Below are 21,168 nucleotides of genomic sequence, written 5' to 3' on the forward strand. Positions count from 1 at the left end.
GTATAATAGTGACGTACAATAGTGAAGTACAATAGTCAAGTACAATAGTTAAGTACAATAGTGAAGTATAATAGTTAAGTACAATAGTGAAGTATAATAGTGACATACAATAGTGAGGTATAATAGTGACCTATAATAGTGACATATAATAGTGACGTATAATAGTGAAGTATAATAGTGAGGTATAATAGTGACGTATAATAGTGACGTATAATAGTGAGGTATAATAGTGAAGTATAATAGTGAAGTATACTAGTGAGGTATAATAGTGAAGTATACTAGTGAGGTATAATAATGACATACAATAGTGAGGTATACTAGTGAGGTATAATAGTGAAGTATAGTAGTGACGTACAATAGTGAAGTATAATAGTGAGGTACAATAGTAAGGTATAATAGTGAAGAATAATAGTGACATACAATAGTGAAGTATAATTGTGAGGTATAATAGTGAAGTATAATAGTGAGGTATAAAAGTGAGGTATAATAGTGAGGTATAATAGTGAAGTATAGTAGTGAGGTATAAAAGTGAGGTATAATAGTGAAGTATAATAGTGAGGTATAATAGTGAAGTATAACAGTGAGGTATAATAGTGAAGTATAATAGTGAGGTATAAAAGTGAGGTATAATAGTGAGGTATAATAGTGACGTATAATAGTGAGGTATAATAGTGAAGTATAATAGTGAGGTATAAAAGTAAGGTATAATAGTGAGGTATAATAATGATGTACAATAGTGAGGTATACTAGTGAGGTATAATAGTGAAGTATAATAGTGATGTACAATAGTGAAGTATAATAGTGAGGTACAATAGTGAGGTATAATAGTGAAGAATAATAGTGACGTACAATAGTGAAGTATAATTGTGAGGTATAAAAGTGAGGTATAATAGTGAGGTATAAAAGTGAGGTATAATAGTGAAGTATAATAGTGAGGTATAATAGTGAAGTATAACAGTGAGGTATAATAGTGAAGTATAATAGTGAGGTATAAAAGTGAGGTATAATAGTGAGGTATAATAGTGAAGTATAACAGTGAGGTATAATAGTGAGGTATAATAGTGAAGTATAACAGTGAGGTATAATAGTGAGGTATAATAGTGAAGTATAATAGTGAGGTATAATAGTGAAGTATAACAGTGAGGTATAATAGTGACGTATAATAGTGAAGTATAACAGTGAGGTATAATAGTAAAGTGCAGTGAGTGGAGTGTTTTCCCATTGTGAGGTTAAAAGCGTGGCGTGTCAGGTGGAGCGTCTCAGTGAGCATGTCACTGACCTCTAGTGTTAATTACTGAAACATACACACTGCAGGAGCGGCAGCAGTTTTACTTTCCATTCGTTTGGGATTGAACATAAACATCTTCAGTGCTGTGAAACTTAAAAAAGCTGGTTCTGATCGTGATCCTGTGCAGCTGATTCATGATCCCTGTTTGTTTGGTTTGAACTGGAAAAGGAATAATAATAATTTTTATTATTAGCATTATTTACACACCACCTCCTCCTTGTTTATTATGAACCTGTTTCCTGAAACTGAAGGTATCCATGTGAACTGAGATAGGGGAAACAACAACAACAACAACAACAACAACGACAAAAAAAGATGCGTGAGAAAAGCGTTTGGCCTGTGCCGGCATGTTCTGCATTTTTTAATCAGAAAGGAAGCAGGAAATGATGTCACTAGGTCACAAACAGGATGCTGTGATTATAACACAATGAGAATGCCTGGCCATGTGATGGAGACCCTGAGGCCAAAGAGCGGGGCACACACACACACACATTCATACATATACTGTATACGCGCACACACACACGCACATGCACAGAGTCTCTGTGTAACAGGTTGCAGGTCGAAAGCTTTACCACATGACTAATTGCTGCGATAACGAGTGTTATGTGACGGAAGCGTTTTGCTAACCTTGTTGCTTTTCGAGCATCCTTTTCACCCGGATGACGCTGAGTGTGTGTGAGTGTGTGTGTGAGATTTGCTTACTGCTGATGGTGGCGTAAATAATAACTAAAAAATAACTAATCCCCGGGTCCTGTACTTTACATCCTTGACCCTCTGCTCAGTGAAGCTCGACGCCGGACTGGATGGTGAATTATTTCCAGGCCGAGATGAACAAAAAAGAAAAAAAAGAAAAAAACCAGACCAGACCTGCGTTCAGGTGTTTGTCACGGCTTTGACACGGGGCCTAAACATGTAACACGTGCACACATCTTTTTAAAATCTGTTGAGTCTCGGCTCGCACTCCTAATGGGGGACGTAAATTCCCTCCAGCTCCAGGCTGTCTAACAGACGACCTTTCTGGCCTTTCCTCCGTTAAGTGGAGACCCAGGTGACCCTGCGCCACCCATATGGAAAAAGCGACAATAAATAATCCCCGGTTCAAGCTCCAGATTGCTCAATTAAACTTTTTTTTTTTTCAAAGCCCGTAGCTATTTTGTTTTTTGTTCATGGTGCCAGCTTTGCCCTGAAGCCCATCTGTGCGGGACACGACCACATGCACAGCTCGGCCTCCATCTTTTGTTACGGGTTACGGGAAACGGGAGGGGGAGCAGCAGCACCGTTTCTCCTTTTTAACCCCCCACACACCCCTCCCACCCCACTCCACGAAGGCGAGGCCAGGGCTGTTGGCGCCGAAAAACCCACGTGCGTGCGAGCGCTTTATAGCCACGTGGAGCTGGGCGAGAGGGGTGGCATATGCCGCTGTTTTTATGGCGGAGCAGGGTTGCACCCCGGGGGCATCTGTTTCACTCCCCGCACTTTGCCAGCTCGAGGGGCCTGTAGCCGAGGCAACGGATTTGAATTTCAAGCCAATTTACAAGTGAAGGGGGTGACGACAGGGTGAGAGGGATTTTTTGTTTTTTCAGAGATGTGAAGAGAAATTGAAATATATATCTAATTCAACATCAAAAACAAGCCATGAAAAAATTATTATTATTTTTTTTATTCTTCAGTTTGTTTGGTTTTTTTTTATAAATATGCATTATATACAAAAAAATAATAGTATAAAACATATAAAGAGCAGTGTGTTGTAATTAAATTAACTCTGCAAATAATCATTTTTCTTTTAAAAATTACATTATTGGTCTAAATTTATAGGCAGTCAGTGGTTGGTGTGCAGTCTCTCTTTTTGTATTTTATTTCGTTGCTCTTTTCTCCGATCCCTGCTGCTTTCTTGATTGCATCGATTCCTGGTTTTCCATGAATCCAGTAAAGATGAGCATTCCGTTTGTCCCGTTCCTTTTAAGGCTTTTTTGTGAAATTTGGGCTGCATACAATCTCGGAGAAACAAAACAGTCTTGATATGATTTGTACTTTTTCTTTGTACAGACATTCATTTCCTCATGATTGGGATGGGAGAGGCTGTGATTGTTCACCCACCTCTCCCAATCCATGTTTTTTCCTTTTCTTTTTTTTTTTTTTTTTGCATAGTGGGCAATGATGCTGGCGTGAAGGTTTGGAAGTCCCTGGCACCTTCGTAGTGAGTAGTTGGCAGATGACGTGTCTGTGATTACCACACGATAGTGAGAGAGAGAGAGAGAGGGAGAGAGAGAGAGAGAAAACGCTCACTCGCTCAATGTGGGGAGGGGGCACGTCTCTGTGCCAAAGACTTTTTCCCCCCACCCTGGTCCTCCTGCAGTGCAGTCAGTGTAAGTCCTGCTTTTTTTCTTCCTTACAAGCTTCACAGGGGGAAAAAACATAAAACCATACCGTAGGGGTCAAAAAAAAAAAAAAGAGAAGAAAAGAAAACGTCCAGGACTGTACACGTCTGTACACAAAAAGCAAACTTCATCTATTGCGTCCTCAAGTTTCTCAGAGCAGCAGTGAGTGGACATCACAAAAAATCATCTCCAGTCTTTCAGTTCTTTTTTTTTCTTGTAAACAATCCAGAAATTTCTGCTTTGATTGTGTTTTTTTCCCCTCGCATCTTCCATCTTCATCCTCCCGTCATGTCGTTTATACCTGAAAAAAAAAACAACTTTGCAATTACAATTCCAATCACGTGGCCCATTTGGACATATTAAAGAAATTAAGGGATTTTTTTTTTCCTTCGTTCCTTCTCACCTCAGTTGCTATGACGCATTCACTTCTCTCCTCCGCTATTACAAACACAGACTGGTACATGGAGTCTCTCGGGGAGCATATCGTTGATATCCTACACTCCGGCTTTTCACTGCACACACAAATCACACACTCGGTGTTAGCGTGAAGGAAAAGCGGCTACGTTTACAGTCATGATGAAAGAGGAGGGGGTCAGATTAATCAGGAGCTCTTTTAAAAACATGTTAGGAGGCAGATTTAACTCTTTAATTCATTTTTTTTTTCCACAAAGTGTTGATAGAGGGCTCTTCGACTCACCTGTACATTCTACTCAACGGTATTTTGTCTTCTAAACACTTTTCGTACTTGTGACTTTTATCTTCTTGCGTCTGGCTTTCCTTAAACTCTTTAGACGAGTTGTAGTCCAAATGGTAGTTCTTGAGGATGTAATTCGACTTCTCCTGACCGCAGTCCACCTCCAGGTCCACCTTCTTGTTCGTGTTCTTGAGCTGCGACGTCGGTATCAGATTGTCCCTCTGCGTGTCCGATTGATTGTTCATGGTGTCGTGAGTCCTTTCGGCAGCCGCTTGCCTGTGGACGTGGCGCAGAGCGATTGCCACCATACACACGAGCACGAGCAGAGCCACCAAACCTACGCCCAGGGACACGGCGGCCCACTGGAAGTTGTCCCGGGGCTCGGGGTCCGTGTGTACGGGAAGCGTGACGGGGAAATCGCAGCGTGGCCCCATGAAGCCGCTGGGACACAGACACACAGGAGGGCCGCCGGGGACGTTGGTGCACGATCCTCCGTTCAGGCAGAGAGGCTGCGAAGAGCAGGGGGCGCTGTGGAGCTCGCAGTTCCGCCCGGTGTACCCCGGAGCGCACGAGCAGGAGTAGTCGTTGACGCCGTCGAGACAGGTGCCGCCATTTTCGCAGGGGTTCGAGGAGCAGTCGTTGATGTTGATCTCGCAGCGCTGGCCTGTAAATCCTGCTCGACAGCTGCACATACGGACGCCAGCCAGGATCACACACGCACCACCTGTGGAGCACCGGGTGTTCAGTTACACACAGGTACACACACACACACACATATGTACACACATACACACACGCACAGCAGGAGGGGACAGGACGTACCATTAGCGCACGGCAGAGTCGTACATTTGTCCACCCTCTTCTCACAGTTGAGTCCGGTGTATCCTTTAGGGCAGTCGCACGAATAGCTGCGTCCGTTGTCCCTCTCATGGCACTTGCCACCCTGAAAGCAGGGCATGTCTGCGCAGGTCAGGAGGCTGTGCTCGCAGTGCATGCCCTCGAACCCCGGCAGACACGTGCACGTGTAGCCATTATCCAGCTCCTGAAAGATACATGACTTTTAGCAGACTGCTCTAGTAGCTTGCTAAGCTTCACACTCAGACATCATCATCATCATCATCATCATCAGCAGAACTCACCACACAGTGTCCTCGGTTCCTGCAGGGGTTGCTGTCGCAGTGACGCACCTCCAGCTCGCAGTTGACCCCGGTGTAGCCCGGCCTGCACGTGCACGTGTAGCTGCCCTGCCCGGTGTTCGTGCACGTGGCTCCGTTCATACACGGCTTGTGGTGGGTGCAGAAGTTCAGATCTAGTGTCAAATGTGAATGATAGCACTTAAATCATGACCTAGAGTCAACTCGCTAGTTACGAAACCCTGCGTACGTGCAACTGGACGAATTTACTGACATTCTGACTAATAAAACCCTTTAAACATCCCAGTTTCACACACATCATTAATAGATATAAAACAATTTGTGTTCTGTGTCCAAATGCAAGATTTATATTGTGTCATAAATCAAAAAAATTATTTTACAACAATAATTATAATATCAAAATCAGTAGACGCATCATATTAGTACATCCCTAATATATGTATATACTCTTAGAAACGGGTTCTTTGAATGGTTCAGTGTTCTCAGAGAAACAACCTGTTACACACAGAACCTTAAATTAATCTGATTGCTAAATCCATTATGTACTGTATATAAAAATACTCCTACTCTTAGAAAATGGGTTCTTTCTCTTAGAAAAGCGTTCTTTCTTATAGAAAAGTGTTCTTGTTCTTAGAAAAGGGTTCCTACTCTTAGAAAGGGGTACCTATTCTTCGGAAAAAGGGGTTCCTACTTTTAGAAAGGGGTTGCTAAGAGTTTATAGTTTCATGTAGAACATTTAAGTGTTTCTCCAGATGGACTTAAATGTTCTACATGAAACTATAAATTGCAACTTGAGTTCCACATTTAGAAGCACTGATCCTCTGATACTGACCAATTGATCTTGGAATACTGGAATATTGAAATTCCTGGAATATCAGTGTGTTTTTTCGTCCTACAGCTTCGGATGCTCTTTGCTTCCACAGCCGATGAAAGAATTTTGTCTCTAGAAACGATGAATAAAGGATCCATACAACTTCCTAAAAGGTTCTTTAGTTTGTCGCTCTGAGGAAACCCTTAAGTGTTTTATATAAAACTCTCAAAATCTTGTGAAACCATTTTATAACACACTCACTCACATATCTATATTGAATTAAAGGTTCTGTGTAACTCATTAACTCAAAAGGAGCCCTTAACAATCTGCATTTCGTTGTAGTAGAACTTGTGCTTATGCAATGGCAATAAAGTTGAATCTAATCTAATATATATTAGGAATGTACCAATGTGTTACGACAGGGGGTTTCCTTTCAGATAGGATTCTGAAAAAAAATATTTTAACTCATTTTAATCTTGTGATTTTTACTATCAGTCATTTATTTAATCTGCTCTTAGACTGTTTTTGGACTGAAGTGGTGTTCAGCCTCACCTTGATCACAGAACAGTCCTCCCCATCCTTCTTTACAGTGACACTCCCATGGCTTGTGGCATGTACCATGCTTACACACGGGGTGTTTCTTACACTCGGTGCAGAACGTTCCCTGCCAGCCCTCTCGGCATCTGCAACACACAACCACAGAACAACGCTCGTTACAAGGAGAACTCAAAAATACACTGTGTTTTTACGTAATCATGCACCGTGAATATTTACTAAATTGCAACTTGATGTGCTGTGATATCATCTTGGCTAAACGTTCATTGCGGGGATTTATGTACTATTTACTTTTGTAATAAAATGAGATATGAGAATATTAGCGGAATACTGATCCATTAATTGGTGCCAAAAATTGTGTACTTACACACACTCTCCAGGATTGGAGCAGTTGCCGTTAGCTTCGCTGCAGCCTTTAAGGCAGATCGCTGTGAAAGGAAACGGAAATGACGATTAGTACCACAGGAACTCAAATAATAAACCAATAACTTCCATTCATCAAATCTATACATCAATGTTGCATAATAAATAAACTTTTATGGTATTATTAATGTGAATTAAGCAACAACATCAATAAGAGCAATCGTGATCATTTGCTAGGTATCAGTGGTTATTTCAGGTTCTAGCCCTGTCCCTCAGTCTCAGTGATGCGTGTTGCTAAGGGGTGGCCTGTACCTCCCCGGTGTGAAGCATGGCCACCCCAGTAAGACTTTATCCTTATTTTTCGTATCATTAATGTCATATGATACTAACAAACTAGCAAACAACTTGGTAAATCTCGTGGTAATAGGCTAGTTTGATTAATAACTGAACACCCACTACAACGTCAAGGAACGAGCAAGTTTAGCTAGCTAACACAGACCAGGGCTCAACTGACGAAACAACAAACAAACATGTGAGCAAACACTGATCAAACCTTTTCTTTATGTTAATGATATTTATTATTTGGTGTCACAACATTGGCTTTCTACCGTTAGCTAATGATATTGACTTGATAACACTAGCGTACGTCATAAGATGTAGACTAACGTTTGACTTTGACTAGCTATGACTTTTCTGTAAACAAATGTTGCTTAGCTGTGTGCCTTTTACGTCTGATGGAGATCCTACGCAGGTCGTACACAGACAGGGCTACAGTAACACAACATAATATCATTTTCTTCCTTGTGGATTAGCATTTTGACCCACCCTAGATTGCCACACTTAATATCTTGTTATTTCAACTTAATATCTTGTTATTTTGAGTTACTAACTTGTTATTTTGACTTAATAACTTGTTATTTTGAGTTATTAACTTGTTATTTGGACTTAATAACTTGTTATTTTGACTTCATAACTCTTTATTTTGACTTAACAACTCGTTATTTCGACTTAATAACTTGTTCTTTTGACTTAATAACTCGTTATTTTGACATAATAACGTGTTATTTCGACTTTGTTATTTTTATTTTTACATATTATTTTGATTATTAGAGATTAGACATATAACCGAATTTCACTAAAGCAACTCCTGGCTTTTGAAATAACGAGATAATTTGTGGAAATAATGAGATATTAATTCAACGTTATGAGATTAAGTCGAAATAATGACATGATATCTTGGAATAATGTCTTATTAAGCCAAAATATTAGTTTTATGGCTCAAAGAGGCAAAACAGAACAGAAATTAAGGAGAATGATGGAGAATCTGTATGTCTGTTTGTGTGGGACACTGTGAAATATGAAAGTTCTCCATCTGGACACAATAGGAGATATTAATGACTTCATGGAAAGAAACTTGCTCTCCTGACTTTAGCTGGTTTTCTGTACATAAACATGGCGCCTATTTGTGCTGATGTATAAAAAACGCAGCTCACGCGACAGGCACGCTGTAACCATGACAACGCTCTTACAACATGCACGCGGTAGCTACTCTCGGCTAACGAACTAGCTTAGCTTGCTGTGTAGCTTAGATTCATTATTATTTTCTAATAAAGATGAAATAAAGCTCTGAGGCAAACGCCTTCACTGTGACTTCGGAGGCTTTGGGGGAAAATCGAGAGAATGTGACTTGTGAGTTATTTTTAATTGCGTTGCAACGTTGGAATATTGGCAATCCAAGGCTTCCGTACCACCCCAATAGTATCAATGGAGCTAACCTGGCCACGCCCCCTGCCTGGTTTCCGAGCACCTGATTGGACAGGACCTGTGAGGTGTGGGTGCCGTCGCTGTTTGTAATTGGCCTCTGAGTTTTTTTTTTTTTTTTTTTTTTCTGTAAAGTGGGTTGAACTGCTGCTTTTTTAGACCTGAACAGATGCTCCATCTCAATTAAAAAAAAAAAAAAAAAAAAAAAAAAAACGGACAGCTGCCGCTATTGTTGTTCTCAGGCCGCGCGAGCCGTAATTTTGCAGCTGCCACGCCGCAGAGCCACAATGAGAGCGCGCGCAACGGCGGCGCGTGGCGGATAATAACGCCGCGATTAGGGCGGCGCGTGCTCGCCCGGGATTAAATTACCAAGCACGCGCTCCCTCTGTCTATCTCGCGGCGCGCGCCCACACACACACACACACACACACACACACACAGCGCCCCAGTTTATCCCATTTCCCTAATAATAAGCAAATGTTTCTGCGCATGCGCAGTACTCTTTCCCCCCCAAATTCATGCTTCTCCATATATTTTAATCCCTTCACTCCCCCTGTAATCTAGGTCACAGATATTCACAGTTTTTCCTCCTTCCTCACAAAAAAATGCATAAATTTCAGATCAGATTTATGAGAAAGTTCTGGGTAAACTATACAAAAGAATATAAATACAAATAAAAAAGTTCTAGCCATGTTGCAAAATACATGTTTCTGCATCTCATGGGGCAGAGGGTTGAAATGTAGGGAATAAAAAAATGCATAACAATTTCAGCTTCAGGTCTGAAGTGGTTCATGCCAAACATCTTCTGCTCTGTAGTGACCTATAGTTTCATGGTGATAAAGCCACAGTAATAAAATAAGACGAAATACTTCCAGTATTGTTCTATGAAGATCTACAAATCGACAAAATGCACGAGAGGCACAAAACCAGAACCGAAACCAGATCCAAACTCAGAGCATTTGGCAAAGTAAACCGCATGGGGCTCTCAGTAATGGCATTAACCATAATGACTGCTACTCAGACTGCTAGAGAAAGCAGCTGGCTTGACATATTGGACATGTTTCCAGCAGGGTTGCCAGATTTTGGTTTAAAATCCACCCAAGCTTCTCAAAGTGCACTAAACTGTACCATTCCTTGTCACTGGGGTGGCACCGTTACTCCCTTCTTCACATACACCTTTACTCTAGAGCTTTACTCTAAAAGGTGTGCATGATAAATTACTTATTAAAGTAATTATTACTTATTAAATTACTTATTAAAGCTACCAAAGATAAGAGACAACAAAAGGTACAGTTTAGTACCCTTTTTTTTCTGAAAGTGTAGGGTTGTGATCATCACACGCCATTTATTATTGTGTTCTGAGTTATGGTTATATGGTTAATCTGAACCTCATTAACACGAAAACAAGCAGCCTATAAATAACGTCAACTTAACTTTTCTTTTTAAAAAAAAAGGATTTTGTGAGATTAAAATGAATCAGTATAAAGTTTAAGAGGTCCTTGGATGCAAAAAGGTTTAAGAACCCGTGCATCAAATCAGCCCGAATGATTATTTACAATTATGTCGCAGCGTAAAAGATGCTTTTCATTTCTTCAAATGAGTTAGAAAAATTGTAATGGAAATTGAGGAGGGGGGAAAAAAATTGGAAATGCCTACAAAGACTCGTGGATTTATCGCCGTGCAGAGTTTCATTTAAAGCCATCTGGATCGAATAAGGTTCAGCTACTACAGAACGCCTCGATATAACGGATATCGTTCAGGTGCAGGACGATGGTTTGAAATGAACTCTGCAGAGCGACAGATCTCCAGGAGCATGAAGTGCCTGGATCACATCAGAATTTCTTTTTTAAACGTTAAAAATGCGAGGTTATGAGGTCGGACAGTTAAAACAGAGGCCCCACGTGCACCTGAGAAAGCACACTGTTTTTTTTTCCTGTCTGATGAGAGCAAGGTGAAGCACTAAAGCAGACCCTCAGTCTCCTAAAGGCCAGTGCGTGGTGATCTCTGATTGCTTACGTTCTTCGCAGTATTCCCCCTTCCAGCCGGGGAGACAGGATAACTGCCCGTCTGGGTTGCAGGTGTAGTGGCCAAAACGGTCGTCCCTGGGCGTGCATATTTTGGAACAACTGTCGCCGTAGTAATTTTCATTGCAGATGAACCGGTAAGAATACCTTAGCTCCGTCTGCTGACCGCTTTGGACATCCTGAGACCACTCAGCCCCTACTTCCAGCTGTCTTTGGATGGCAAAAGAACTAATCTGTAAGTCGGGGTTGTTTGAGTCTATGAAAGGAAGGAAAAAGAAAGAAAAAAAAAACATTTAGGTCAAACTGTGAATATAAGAAACATACTTTCACACACTCTTTGTAATGGACTCTCCTTCAAGGTCTAATCTAATCCATAGGAATAAAAAAAAAAAAAAAAACACAAAAAAACGAATTTCCTTTTTCCTTTAAGTCGAGCGAAAAACATTCCCATGCTATTATCCCGTTCCAAAGGGCGGGACACAGAAAGGTGTAAAATACAGGAAAGTGCAGTCGGATGGTTTTGGCAAGCGTTGACTATTCTCACCAAAGCCCACTGCGCTTTCCCACGCCAAAAATAAACCAAAGGAAGTCCAATTGTGTTCGAGTATGAGAATGTGAAGGTGTTTTTGAAGCGAGAGGAAAATGCAGTTCCACGGCTGTATGTGTGCTTCAAAAAAAACAACAGCTTTACTTTCTTTATTTTTACTACAGAAATGCTTTTTGATTAAAACAGTAGCAATAATAATAAAATTGCATATAGCATATATATAGTGGACATAACTTAGAGTAATACCTTATAGAAATGAAAAACTAACAATGCTTTGCTTAGTTCATTACAAGCATTGGACTGTACAATAGTGTCGCCCTCTAGTGGATAAAAGTGGAAGTACTTACCTACAGGTGGATCCTCCGAGGGTGAATACCAGGCCTCAATAATCAAAGAAAATGATCCCTAAGAGGAGAAAATGTCATAAATACATCTGTAATTACAGCCCTGAAGATGATATAAAACTGATCCTGTAGCATTATGTCATTCATGTAGCATGAAAGTTGACTGTGCATGAGTGCTAAGAGTTCATGCAGCAGTGCAGGTGTAAATTGTGCACAGTACTGTTACACTCTGCAGCTTTATTTTCTGTGCAATAATCACACACACTTGCTTTCAGCTTTAGTGAAGACAAAGTTTTCCGACTGGCTCGTGCACTCTTTTTTCCTCTTACCGGCCATCCAAAGTTGAAGGGCAGGCGTATGGGTGTGCTCAGTTGTCCTCCCTCCATCCTGAACGAGTTGGAGCCCAGCACTGGGGTGACGGCGCTGCCGAAGATGCAGTCCCCTGGAGACACGGACACCTGGTAGTTCTTCAGACAAACACGGAAAAAAGTCCTGCAGTCCGGTCTGCATGAGGTTCCGCTCGCCAGCAGACCTTTAAAATTCTTGAACTCGTGGAGCTCGAGCTCGAAAACACCAGATCCGAATATCTATAGATATATATATTTATATATATGTATAGAGAGAGAGACAGAGAGAAAGAAAGAGAGAGAAAAGATGCATTAGGCTGCAGGTAGAGTCTCAGAAATAAAGGTGTGTATCTTTTACCTGGGAAGGTGCACCTTTTAAAGGTTAAGTGGTCCTTAAGGTTCATATATATATATATATTTATATATGTACCTTAAATTATTTCTAAAGGTATAAACATACATACTAACAGCACCAAAGATGTTTCCTTTAATGGCACCACCAAGCAACAAGGAAAAGTCCAGGAAAAGTTTGACACCTTTATTTCTGTGAGTGTAATACAGTTCTCTACAGCACTAGTGTGATAGCTAGTCAGTGGCTGATGAGACCTGATGAGACCACACACACACACACACACCTCTCCTGATCACTGCATATCAAACAATAATTCCTTTCTATCCCACATGCAGAAACTCAAGCTTTCCTAAAGATGATGCAATTACAATTAATCATTTGCTAAGGAATCATCTGTTAATAACCAATGCATTGCTCTCCTTTACAAGCTTTCCAAAGCACAACACAACAAAACAACAAAACCCAGCTAATCCTTTACAGCTGCTCCAAAACACAACACACACACACACCACCAGTCCTGTTTTAGTTTTTTTTTATTTCCTTTGACACTAAATAGTTATTTTACTGCTTTGCACTTGTGTACTTGAATGAACTGAATGCCTGTATTCATGTCCATGCAGGTCTACTTCAAGAAAGGTCTTCTTTCAAAGGAAAAAATACAGAAATTTGGAAAAAGATGCAGCTTTGTGTTTTCATGCATTAACACTGTGCAAGTCAGTATCTGTTTCTCATCTCTGAGCTGCTAAAATCAGATCTTATGATTATTATGATTATTATGATTATTATGATTTGCAATGCTTTGGTTTTTGGTTCTGCAGCAGTGTCAGAAAAAGAACTAATGATGATGATGATGATGATGAAGATGATGATGATGGTTTATTTACCTGCGTTAGGAGCGCGCTGAAGCATGCGATCAGAAAGGTGAACCAAGCTGCCATCCTTTATATTTTCCCAAAATGCTGTGGCGGGGCAGCCGGGTCACCCGCGGGGATATTTCCTACCAAAAAATAAAGCTCCTATTCCAAAGTGGAAGGAAGGCTTCAAAGAATGAAAAATAAATAAATAAATAAAGCACACAAAAGTACGAGGAGGAGAAGAAGGGAATATATTCCTGCGCGCGTCGCCGCTCTTCCGTGCGCAAAAGGCGCGTTCAAATTTCCAGGTTATCCAAAAGGTGAAGGTGAAGCGCTGGATCCAGTCTTATTATCCGTCCCGTCCTTGCATGTTCACTATTCCACAAACCTCCCGTGTGTGTGTGTGTGTGTGTGTGTGTGGGAGAGAGAGAGAGAGATAGTCGCCTCGGGGTGTGTGTGTGTGGTGTGTGTGGTGTGTGTGTGTCTTGTTTTATGCGACTGTGTGCGTTAGGGTGCTGCAGTAACGCAGATCGTCTCTCCTTAAGTCGTGAATGAAGTGTTGGTTCAGACGCACAGCGGTATTTATACTGGCTTCGTGTCCGCGCTGCTCATTACATAAACTGTCCATCATTAGACCCGCCCACTTTATTCAGTCCCCCCCAACACACACACACCTCAGGCCACGCCCACTCGCTCCAACAACAATGATGTGCACATGTAGGCTACTGGAACAAACAGCACACTGCCCTGCTAGCAGCGTGTTAAATAGCAGTCTGCTGATAATAATAATAATAATAATAATAATAATAATGATGATACTACTACTACTACTAATAATAATGATACTAATGATAATGATAATAATAATAATAATAATAATAATAATAATAATAATCATCATCATCATCATCATCATTTTATTCCAAATTTGTTTTTCACTCCGTCTTTTATTGCTTGATTGAACAGCACGTGTATGAAATGTATATAAAATGTGCTCTTGAAATAAATTTTATTTTTATTACCCTATATACATACACAGCATTTCTTTGCATGCACCTAAGACTATATATATATATATTTGTATACTTTTGTTTGGTTAAACTTGGTTAAACTTCCCACTCTTAGTAAAGGGTTAAGCACTGTAAAAGCTTCACTGTAGAACCCTAAATTATTACAGCATTAAAAGTAAATTTAATGAGATAAAAGCATGAGAAATACACCACTAGGGGAAAAAAGATATCGAAAAGATCCACGGAAAGCTTAAGGTTTCTTCATTTGTTCCTCCTGGTTTTCTATGTAAAATCCTATCAGAGAGGGTTCCAAGTATTTTTCAAAACACTCTTGAGGAACCCACTTTTTCCTTACGTGTACATATAAAAAATAAAAAGGCTAAGCAAAGTATTTATTATAAAGTGCATTAAAGAATCGTTAAGCAATAGAAATAAATGAAACTGTTTAGAGCCTTTAAGGGTTCCTCAGCTGCCTGTTTTGGGGAAACCGTTAAAGTGTCCACAGCAGTGTTTCCTGGTCAGAAAGTGTCGCAAGTACTAATCAAGGAACCCTTAAGGAACCCATTTTCCTCCTAATAGTGCACATAAACAAAGCATGCATGATAAAGCAGATGAATGAGATAAAAACACTAACAGTACTTGGAGAAAGGTCAGATCTAAGCTAGGAATGCTTAAAGAACCATGCTTTGAAGAACACCTGAGGACCCTTTTTCTAAAACTGTAGTTCAGATTAAATGAGTATGTTTCTATTTTTAAGTTAAAACACACGTACAGCATGCATTCCTAATATTTCAGCATTTAAAACAATTTATTTATTTATTTTATTTAGTTTTAGTTTAACTCTAATGTACCTACAGAATAAAACAGCAGGCTATATACACACATTTTTTTTTTTTTTGGCAGAAAAGCACAAGTGTTCACACTTTCACACTATCTTATACCACAGCGCTGTTGAATTCTGGATTCTGATTGGTCAGAAGTTGTTGATTAGTTTCTATAACAGCAGCTCTGACAGTAGTGCAGCTGCAAATCACAGGTTTATATCAATGCGCTCGTTCTGATACGTTATCGTTTCTATAGTAACGGCTCATTCACAGGGACTCCACCTGAATAGATTTGGATATGGTGATGTTTTCTGTAAGGAGCCTTTTTTTTATGTATGCATGGAAGGAGTCTCCAGTGTCAGCGCTTTGTACCACTCAGAAGTAAAGCTGTAACTTTAATGATTTCTTGGTAACATCGTTTTTGTCTTGTTAACTTCAAGAGAGAGAAAAGTGACGCTGATGAAGGAATGACTTTTATGGTTTAAAGCTGCAGTTTATAGCTGTAAGTAGAAATAGTTACAAATATGACACGTTGTTCTTTAATAAATAAAAAAATCTAACTGGCAAATTGCTGTGAAATCAAACTCTTCAGGATGTGCTGTGTATTATTATGATGTCATGTTTAATTAATTGATTTTGGGCAGAATGTATCACACTTTACTACAGATATTTTAACACAGTGTATATGCTGATTGGTTGATATTTCTGAGGTGAGAGAAAACAAATAAACACTAATCTGAGTCACTACACTTTCCAGTCAACTGCACGGATGACTGCCTCATTTACAGATGATAAATAAAGGGTCACAACACGACTTTCCGTTTCCACTTAGTGCACGCTTCATTTAAAAGCAATATCACACTCGCAATCATGCTGTGTTACTGACTATCAGCATGGCTGTGATTATCCGTGGCCTCGGGCCTACAGCAGAATCTCAGCTGCGCTGATATTCAGTACAGCAGCACGACTGCGAGTGTGATACTGCTTTTATACACCGGTTTTATAAACAAGAAATTATTATCGAGTAACTGACATTTCAGACACAATATGGACAAAAATATCTTGTTATTTTTACTCCAAAAATGAAAATACTACAAAGAAGCCAGAGCTGGATAGAGCGTTGCAAGTTGTCATGGTAACGCACAGACTGACTGACAGCCTGTAGTAAGTGAGGTAACAGTTTCAATGTAAAGAACTACTGCTAAAATTGTAATTTTTTTTAATGTAGTGAACACAAACAAGTGGAGTGATACACACAGAGACATGTCCCGGTGCTGTTATACTAAATATCACCAATCTTGGAACTCGTTTGTCCAATCAGATTAGTGGACTGAAACTAACCGTTGTATAAATCTCTCTTACAAGTTTGGGGGAAAACTGTGGTGCTACTCGGTGAGTTTGAATATTCTACATTATATTACAACTAGTACAGTATAGTATAGAATAGAATAGTATAAAATAGTATAGAACAATATAGAATAATGTAGTATAGTATAGAACAGTGTAGTATAGTAAAGAATAGTATCGATTAGAATAGTGTAGTATAGTATAGAACAGTATAGTATAGAACTGTATAGAACTGTATAGAATGGTACAGAATAGTGTAGTATAGAACAGTATACTATAGAACAGTACAGAACTGTATAGTATAGTATAGTATGGTATAGTATAGTATAGTATAGTATAGTAATGAATAGTATAGAATAGTGTAGAATAGTATAGTATAGTATGGAATAGTGTAGTAAAGAACAGTATACTATAGAACAGTACAGAACCGTATAGTATAGTATAGTATAGTATAGTATAGTATAGTATAGAATAGTGTAGAATAGTATAGTATAGTATGGAATAGTGTAGTATAGAACAGTATACTATAGAACAGTACAGAACCGTATAGTATAGTATAGTATAGTATAGTATAGTATAGTATAGTATAGAATAGTGTAGAATAGTATAGTATAGTATGGAATAGTGTAGTATAGAACAGTATACTATAGAACAGTACAGAACCGTATAGTATAGTATAGTATAGTATAGAATAGTGTAGAATAGTATAGTATAGTATGGAATAGTGTAGTATAGAACAGTATTTGAATAGTGTAGTATAGTATAGTAATGAATAGTATAGAACAGTATAGTATAGAACAGAATAGAATAGAATAGTATTTGCATAGTGAAGTATAGTATAGTCATGAATAGTATAGAATATTGTAGAATAGTATAGTATAGAACAGTATAGTATAGAACAGTATAGTGTAGAACAGTATAGTATAGTCATGAATAGTATAGAATATTGTAGAATAGTATAGTATAGAACGTTATAGAACCATATAGAACCATGTAGAATGGTATAGTATAGAATAGTATAGTATAGAACAGTATACCATAGAACAGTACAGAACCATATAGTATAGTATAGTATAGTATAGAATAGTATAGAATAGTATAGTATAGTCGTGAATAGTATAGAATATTGTAGAATAGTATAGTATAGAACAGTATAGTATAGAACGGTATAGAACCATATAGAACCATGTAGAATGGTATAGTATAGTACAGTATAGTATAGAACAGTACAGAACCGTATAGAACCATATAGTATAGTATAGTATAGTATAGAACAGTATAGAACAGTATAGAATAGAATAGTATTTGAATGGTGTAGTATAGCATAGTCATGAATAGTATAGAATAGTGTAGAATAGGATAGTATATTACAGTATAGTATAGAATAGTATGGAATAGTGTAGTATAGATCAGTATAGTATAGTGTAGTATAGAATAGAATAGTATTTGAATAGTATAGTATAGAATAGTATAGTATAGAACACTATAGAATAGTATGGAATAGTGTAGTATAGATCAGTATAGTATAGTGTAGTATGCAATAGTATGGGATAGTGTAGTATAGATCAGTATAGTATAGTGTAGTATGCAATAGTATGGGATAGTGTAGTATAGATCAGTATAGTATAGTGTAGTATGCAATAGTATGGGATAGTGTAGTATAGATCAGTATAGTATAGTGTAGTATGCAATAGTATGGGATAGTGTAGTATAGATCAGTATAGAATAGTATACAGGTGTATAGTAATGAACACACACTCCTACACTGCTCATACATTACATTTACAGTAACATAGTGGCAGCAGAGTCGTCAAGTCCTTACTGTAAATAATATTTTGCTGTAGTAGATAAATAATAGTTTGCTGTAAATAAAGAGAAAAACTGTATTTTTTTTTACAGAATTGCAGATTGGTAGCAGTATATTACTGTAAAAACAACACTCTAATTTTACACTTATACTGTTTTAGCTCTTTCATTATTATTAAAAAAATAACATCATCGTATTAACATCATTTACAATTTGTCTTCACTGAGATTCCTGGTTTTGTTTTCGAACCTAGTTTTATTTTTTAAATTCTTTATTTTCAAGTGTTTTATTCTTTTAATTTTTTTTATCTTTTATGTAGATAAAACCACTCTTACTATATAAGTGCTATATAAAATTATTATTATTATTATTATTATTATTATTATGAAAAATGGCCAGTGAGTGTATATCAAGACCCTGTATATTATTATAGCTTTTTTAAATACATCTGTTAAGTAAGGAATACATTCTGAACACTCTGTGTCATGCTGTTAAAGGAAAATAATCAGTGACAGGGTGGTGTGGTGAACTGGAGTTTGGTGAATTTTCTAAAAACAGCACGTCTTGCAGTGTTTTATTCCCTTTATACCACATCAGCTTGCCTAGTAATTTATTATAGAATGATGCATCATACTTTTTTTAATGTTTACAGTTATATATTTGTAGTAATATTGTGGGATGTGTGTGAAACAAGTTCATTCGTGTTCTCACTTACGTTATAGCAGCTATAAACAGTCGTTCCATCACCAGCCTCTCTTTTTTCTCTCTCTGAAGATAATAAGACAAAAAACGCAGCTTGTCACGTTACTGAGAAAACACAAAAAAGCATAAACGCCTCTCTCCTGAAGATAACGGAAAACTTAACTCTGACACTGGAGACTCCTTCCATAAATGTTAAATCAGTGATAAACTTATCAACGATTACACGCATCTTTTAAATCCGTTTATGTGGATCTTTCACTGTTCAAGTCCCTGTGAATGAGCTGTTACTATAGAAACGATAAGTGCATTAATATAAACCTTTGATTTGCAGCTGCACTACTGTCAGAGATGCTGTTATAGAAAACTAATCAACAGCTTCTGAGCATTAATGTGCTATAATCCATAATAACATCTTACTGTTATACAATCATTTGGCTATAATGTGTGTTCTGAATTGTGCACGAACTATTTATTGTAATGTAATGAAATGACAATGCCGGTGGTAGAAAAAAAAACGAGCCGTGATTCTTTGTGGACTGATGGAGATGATAGCGGCGCATGTCGTTTAGTGCTGAGTGGCTCGCGTGCCGCTTCCATGCGGGTCTCGAGCGAGCGCTGGTGATGGGGCTCAGATAACACTTCAGCTGTATGATAATGAGCGCTCATTTAAATGCACAACTGCCATCATTCCAGTAAGAGTCATGATAACTAGACATAACACAGATATAACACAGCTTGATATTCATGCATGCTTTATTGCTTTTTTTAAAAAAAAATTTTATTATTATAATTTTTGCACTGGTATCGGATTAAGCTATACTCATACAGTAGCTGTGAGGCAATATTAGTTATTTCATGACCCCCTGCTCAGGCCATGACATTAGACACGCCTTCTCCCGCACTGGATTATATTTTCACCTCACAGTCAGGTCAAACCTGTTTACACTGCATAGATTCACGTTTCTCAAAGTCAAACAGTTTTTTTTTTTTTTTACAGTTTAACATCTTATTTAGCTATTAGCTACATATACAATCCTAATTCACTGGTCAGTTAAAATGAATTGGATTTGAAATTACTACTTTTGCCCAATAACTTCAAAAACAAGCAGCAAATGTGTTAATGTTAATGTTAATATTAATTATGATCTATGAAAACTTCTCTGGATGGAAGGTTCAGAAATGAAAAGCTCTAATGGCTTAAATAAATACTTACAATCATATATACATTTGCCTAAAGTATTTAATATTTGTATATTTGGATTATATTCATAAAATGAATCAGTGCTGCGGTAATAAAATACCATTTTACAGCAGTACGTCCAGGGTTTAGTTTCGAGGACTGAAAAGCAACAATGCTACAGTCAGCGCAGCTCTCGAAAACCTAACTACAATAAAATAACTTCAATAAATTAACTACAATAAAATAGCTACAATAAAATAACTACAATAAAATAACGGTACCAAACGGCACTCTTCCTGCTCGCTGAGGCCGCACCAACAGCGGTACCTGTTTTGTACCTTTAGTGTGTAGCTTTATAAGGTGCTTGTGGTGTAGCTTTAATTATTTTAGAATAAAGAATTTCAGAAAAAAGTTTTAAAAGAACATTAGTGCTCCTTAAGGTCCTTAGCATACCTTAAAAATGTTAAAGCCTTTCAGATACAAGAAGGAAAGAAAGAAAGAAAGAAATGGGAAAGATGGAATGCAATATTTAAAATTAAGATGCATTTAAAGAAAGATAGAAAAGAAAAAAAAATGAAAGAGAGAAAAGGTGAGGGATAAAATAAAAGAAAGAAAAAAAGGCATGAAGAAAGAAATAAGTAACAAAGGTGGGTGGGCAGGAAGGTGGGCAAGTGGGTGGGCAGGAAAGTGGGTGGGTGATTGGGGGGGCAGCTGAACAGGGAGGGCAGGTGAGCAGTGGGGGCAAGTGAGTGGGGGGGCAGGTGAGCAGGGAGCAGGTGAGGTTGGGGGGGGCAGGTGAGCAGGTAGCAGGAGAGTTGGGGGG

The 21,168-nt window shown here is 38.4% G+C and overlaps 1 protein-coding gene across 1 annotated transcript; it reads right to left on the reverse strand.

Moving 5' to 3' along the window:
* Positions 1 to 2,935: 2,935 nt before the first annotated feature.
* dll4 (delta-like 4 (Drosophila)) lies at positions 2,936 to 14,095 on the reverse strand. Its single transcript, XM_026948144.3, has 11 exons — positions 13,506 to 14,095; positions 12,252 to 12,509; positions 11,926 to 11,983; positions 11,024 to 11,287; positions 7,251 to 7,311; positions 6,881 to 7,011; positions 5,503 to 5,672; positions 5,186 to 5,405; positions 4,367 to 5,087; positions 4,073 to 4,181; positions 2,936 to 3,970 (listed from the first exon to the last, which is right to left on the reverse strand). The coding sequence occupies exons 1-11, from the start codon at positions 13,557 to 13,559 to the stop codon at positions 3,965 to 3,967; spliced, it is 2,052 nt and encodes a 683-aa protein (XP_026803945.2). The 5' UTR covers positions 13,560 to 14,095; the 3' UTR covers positions 2,936 to 3,964.
* Between the last annotated feature and the right edge of the window lie 7,073 nt (positions 14,096 to 21,168).

Source organism: Pangasianodon hypophthalmus, chromosome 19, assembly GCF_027358585.1.
Source record: "Pangasianodon hypophthalmus isolate fPanHyp1 chromosome 19, fPanHyp1.pri, whole genome shotgun sequence".
In the NCBI taxonomy this organism is placed as follows: domain Eukaryota; kingdom Metazoa; phylum Chordata; class Actinopteri; order Siluriformes; family Pangasiidae; genus Pangasianodon; species Pangasianodon hypophthalmus.

Excerpts from the sequence above, each read along its gene's own strand:
- dll4 (XM_026948144.3), bottom strand. The coding sequence starts at position 13,559 with ATGGCAGCTTGGTTCACCTTTCTGATCGCATGCTTCAGCGCGCTCCTA. Across the intron at positions 12,510-13,505 it reads TCAGCGCGCTCCTAACGCAG|ATATTCGGATCTGGTGTTTT; the intron begins GTAAATAAACCA and ends ATATATCTATAG. Across the intron at positions 5,673-6,880 it reads AGGACTGTTCTGTGATCAAG|ATCTGAACTTCTGCACCCAC; the intron begins GTGAGGCTGAAC and ends ATTTGACACTAG.